Source organism: Condylura cristata, unplaced genomic scaffold, assembly GCF_000260355.1.
Source record: "Condylura cristata isolate star-nosed mole 26May11 unplaced genomic scaffold, ConCri1.0 scaffold00016, whole genome shotgun sequence".
NCBI lineage: Eukaryota > Metazoa > Chordata > Mammalia > Eulipotyphla > Talpidae > Condylura > Condylura cristata.
This window is the reverse complement of record NW_004567117.1, coordinates 441,518-446,691: the sequence shown is the minus strand read 5'-3', so window position 1 is coordinate 446,691 and position 5,174 is coordinate 441,518. Positions and strand designations below refer to the sequence as shown.

General features: G+C 46.7%; 1 protein-coding gene across 1 annotated transcript in view; it reads left to right on the top strand.

Annotated features, from left to right (window-relative positions):
• RNMT (RNA (guanine-7-) methyltransferase) overlaps positions 1–5,174 on the top strand; it is a 32,804-nt gene that overhangs the window by 3,123 nt on the left and 24,507 nt on the right. Inside the window, exons 3-4 of the mRNA XM_012725772.1 lie at positions 912–1,470; positions 3,610–3,689. Coding sequence (XP_012581226.1) covers positions 912–1,470; positions 3,610–3,689 — 639 coding nt within the window. The remainder of the gene's footprint in view (positions 1–911; positions 1,471–3,609; positions 3,690–5,174) is intronic.

Sequence of the window (5,174 nt, the reverse complement as noted above, 5' to 3'; positions counted from 1 at the left end):
AATGAAATTCAGCACATTGATTAATAGTGCAAAGATTTTCTGAGTGAAGAATACAATAGGAGTAATTTAAGGAGAAAAAAAAAATTACCATACACCGGGAAGGGTTTAAAAGGATATTAGTTAAATAATACGTGCCAAAACAGGAAAAACTTTTTTTTTCCTGGTAAAATCACTGAGGAAAGTATTTTTCAGATTAACTACTGTAAGCAGTTATTTAAAACTGCCACCGAAGTACCAAATCACCTCCACCTTGCCATTCACTTTCTAACAGGAGAATTTAGTTTTACATTTAAAGAAACCAATATGATTTACCACTTTCGCTGGAACTGTCCACAAAATCAGTACCGCGAATACGACGAGTGAATTTGCTTGATACAGGCAAGTTTCTTTGAGCAAAGATGTCATAAAAACATCAGTCAGAATAAATGACACAGAATGACAAAAGACTGTAGAAATGGGTGTAAACCTTTTAACCCATAATTCCAAGTGGAATAAGTATAAACATAAGAGCGTTCCCTCACAGAATCTGCCACGAAATAACTGAGGGTGGAGTCAACGGACAGAGAGGACAAAAAATAAATAAATGGCCACACAGGTATGCTCGTCTGGCTCTCTCTCCAGTCAGCCCTCCGAGGCCGGCGTCATTTTAGTTTCTCTGAGAACGTCCCGGCAGGACGACCGAATCCGGGGCTTGAAGGTCTAGTAGTTTAAGCGCCACTCTCCCCTTCGTGCTGTGGAAGGGGTCAGTGTCGGGGTAGAGGAGTTCCAAAAGGACACAACAGAGGAAAGGAGGCAATTCCTTGGCTACGTTCATCCTCTTCAGTCAAGGAGACGTTGTGCGCTGAGGAAACCTCCAGGGCAGGTACCAGACCTCGGCTGGGGATATGCATAAGCTTTTTGGGATGCGACAGGCCCTTCCCAGCCCGCTCTCTCCGGGAGACTCCGGGCGGCTCCAAGAAGCGGCGCGGCCAGTCCCCACCCGGTCGGGGAGCTACCACGGCGCGCGCTCTCTAGAGCAGGCCGTGTTGCCTCGGGCTGTGCGTCCAAGGAGTCCCCGCAGAGGTATCGAAGGAACTGTGCTAAGGCGGATAGCCCGCCTAACGAAGCCTGAGCTCATCTGGTACCTGAACGCTGGTGGCGGGACACGAAGCAAAGAGCAAAGGAGCACCGCCGCCGCCTCTGCCGCCACCGCTGCCGCCACCACCTTAACGAAACGTGCCCCAAAGATCTATTTGCGGAAACGGTTCCCACGTTCCGCGGTCTTTGTGACGCCACTTCCTGACGGCGCGCGCAACAAGCGCACACCCGACGGTTGCGTCTCGTTTCGACTCCATCTACAACTACAAGTCCCATGGTGCTGCGCGTGGCGGCGTTCTGAGGCTGCTTGTACATTGTTAGTAGGCGCGTATTTGGGAGAGGTTGCTGGGTGTCCCGCGTCCATCATTCTGGCAGATTCCGGCATACGGACCAGTCAGTATTGTCATTCTCCTGAGTGACACGGCGTGGCATCTGAGGAGCCGTCCTCCGGCACGGGCGTCGGCGGCCCTATGGTATTGAGAGGTAGCCTGAGCCGGAGATCTCCAGGGGGCAGCGGGAGGCCAGATAGTGCGGCCAACCCAGGGCACTCTGGGGAGGTGACCCTGGCTCGGAGAGTTTCCTGGACTGGGGCGAAGTCAACCGGCTAAGAGAGGGACATCTAAGTTTGTTGGCCTTGCCCCACGCTGAGACCGTGGGTGGTCGTGACCTCTGCTCTTCCCTGTCCGGCCCTGGGGCTCTAACTGGTTTCTCAGCTTTCAGCCCTCTTCTCTTCACTTCTGTCACTGGCTGAGAAGGTTGCTGTCCTGGGGCCGTTTGAATCAGCCTCCCGTCCCCGCCTCCTGCCCTTGCAGAGTCCTTTCAAAATGAGAAACATCTCTTTTTTCCCCGTTGGCTCTGCAGGTCATAGCCTCCCCCCAGCCCCACCCCGCACCTCTCCCCACCATGTTAATTAGAAAACTGTCTTTTGTTTCCCAGCAGAGGTGTTGGTTCCCATCTGGAGAATCTCCTCTGGGTGGAGTGTGCCTTGTGGATCTGGACTTGAGTGTGGGAGGTTTGTGTGTGCCCGCCATCCCCCCCCCCAACCCCTCCACCATTGCCACTGGCTTGTCATTTACTGTATACTGAAACTCGGGCCCTGCAGCTGAGATACAGACTCTCTGCTAGTGAAGAAATGGTGCCCGCTAACAGACCTGATTCAGAACTAGAAGTGGGCTGGTGCATAGACTTTGGCCCCTTTATGTTTGGGTTCTTGTGATCAGAGAGAATACCTGGATGGAGAATTTACCTTGTCACAATATAACCTCCACTGAGAAACCATCACTTAAGTGATTTTAATCAGATTCCTTGACAAGTGCCTGTCAGGTGTCAAGTTCTCAGTGAATGCAGGCGTCACCAAGGAAGGCTTTGAAAAATTCACTTTTTTTGTATCTATCATTTTGAGCCTTTTTCCATCTCAGCTGTAATCCCCATGGGGATTACACCAGTGTGCCATCATCATAGTCCAGTGCACTTCCTTCCCCTCACAGTTTTTGATCCCATTCCCCATTTCACCCCTGTAAAATGTTTCTGGTATATAGTTGTTCATTATTATTATTTTTTTCTCCCCTGGTCCCTTATACTCCTGTTATGAGTGAAACCATCTGGTAGTTTTCCTTTTCTTTATGTTTTATTTCACTAAGCATGATCGTTTTCAACTCCATCTATGTGGCTGCAAAAGGCATGTGTTCATGTGTTTATTTGTTTTGGTTGCTGAGTAATATTCCATTGTGTATATGTACCACACATCTTTTTAATATAGTCATCTGTTTTGGGGGCATATGGGTTGTTTCCATGTCTTTCCCATTGTAAATAGAGCAGCAATAAACATGGGGGTGCAGGTGTCTTTTTGAATCAGTGTTTTTGTGTCTTTTGGGTAGATACCTAGGAGTGGGATTGCTGGTTCATATGAAAATTCCTTTTTACCAGTATGAGAAATCTCCAAACAATTTTCAGTAGTGATTGTACTAATTTGGTCTCCCACCAGCAGTGCAGGAAGGTTCCATTTTCTCTACATCCTTGCCAACATTTGGTGTTGGTAGTTGTTTTAGGATGTGCCATTCTCATTTGTGTGCGATGGTCTCATTGTGGTTATAATTTGCATCTCCCTTACTACAAATTATGTTGAACATTTGTTCATATGCTTGTTGGCCATCTGCATTTCCTCCTTGAAGAGGTGTCTTTGTAGCTCATCTTTTAGCTCAATTTTTGATGGGGTTGTTTATTTTTGTTGAGTTTCATCAGTTCTCCATATACCTTTGTGATCAATCCTTTATCACTAGTTTTGTGTGAGAAAATTTTTTCCCAATCACTGGGGTGTCTCTTTTTTGTAATGTCTCTTTTGCTGTACAGAAGCTCTTTAACTTGATGTAGTCAGTCCAAATCTGCTTTCAACCTTCTGTGACACAAACATAAGAGACACCAAAGACTTTTCAAGCATTGTCAGCCCCCATTCCACGTTTACAGGTACAGCCTTTTGGATAAAACTCTTTGTCTAGGTCCATTGAAAATGTCTGATTGGGGTATTGGTTTTAGTGTCAAATCTGATCCATGCAAGGCCAGCTCTGGACAATGCGGAAGCAAGCTTTCATACCCAAATCAAGTTCAAAGCTCAAGTAAATGCTGAGGGGTTCCAGCTGCTCCCAAACAAATTATCCAGGCATAGTGTTGAAGGTAGAGTAGGGTCAGAAATAGAACTTTTATCAGACCCAAGCAGAATTCTGCCATACAACCTAACCAGGAGCAGCAGAGCTCTGCTCAACAACATACACACTACATAGCATTCAGATTTTTTTTTTAAGATTTATTTATTTATTCATACAGAACTAAGGTACAGGCCAGAGATGCGGAGGGTAAAAGGATTCACGAGAGACAGAGCAGGGAGCAGAACAGACAGAATAATGAAGTACACTGCTGAGGGGAGCAGCGGGCGGGTCAGGAGAGGTCTACCACGCCATGTGGATCTCCTCCCGGGCAATGGGGATTGAACTCATGCGGAAGTGACTTAAGATTCTTAATGCAGTGCTTTAATACACTGCGCACCCGGGGAGGGCCAACATTCAGATTTTGAGCTTACTGAATCTCTCTGAATTACCCATCCTTCACTACTTGGTTTCACTAAGAGACTGAGCGTTTTAGTGGTGGTATGTAAGGCACAAAGCTTCCTGCACACTAATTTAGGTACAGTACTTCCCTGACTGAGCTCCTCTGCAGTAGGAGATAATAAATTTCCTGAATTAAACGAATGTTACTATTCCCTGCACGAGCTTCACACAGAGACCTGAGAACATTTGAGAGAGAAGTGGTCTCTAAGGTGCAGGCACTTAGTGTCCAAAGCCGCTTCTACTCCTTTCACTCTCTGCTTAATTCTGACACCCATTACCAACTCAGGATTTCAGAAGTCCAATGTTACCTTCCCAGAATATTCCTGTTCCCGGGGCCCTCGGTGCCCTTGGTGTCTGGCTTGGTTGGTTGTACTTTTTCCCAGTGTCTCAAGGTGACAAGAAAATACCTGACAGTTTCAGATTTTCTGTGCCTGTATGAGTTTGTTACGAGGCCAGCACACAGTGTCCAGACATACAGCATAAGGAACCCGAAGAAATGCAAATAGGACGTGTGTATCCCCACTTCTTTTGTCAGTTCTAATGCTGATAGTGACTTTGTGGGAAAAGGTTGTAGAAGTGTTTGTGGGTTGCATTTACCGTAGGCAGGAGTTCCTGTGTAATTGATAGCAAGTGGCACTGTTTTCAGTGTTAGTCTCTCGAAAGTGAGGTTATTTTTTCTTTAACTTGAAGTCGCTCACTGAAGTTCAGCGGCTTAACTTCTGGTTGAACTTGTCTAACAGTCTCAGCACCTTGTCAGTAACGTCAAACCTTTGCCATTCCAGAGTTAATTCATGAAGTTGTGCCTCCTGTTTAATCAAGAATGGAAACGTCTGCCAACACAGAGGAATGTGAAAAGCTCTCTTTTGAAAAGGCAAAAGCATCGATAGGTACAGACACAGCTTCTTCTTTCGGTACTGATGAGAACACAACTGCTCCTGGGACTGGGCTTTCTGAAAAGGCTCCTACCTGTGGGCAAGTGGACAATGGAAGGAAGAG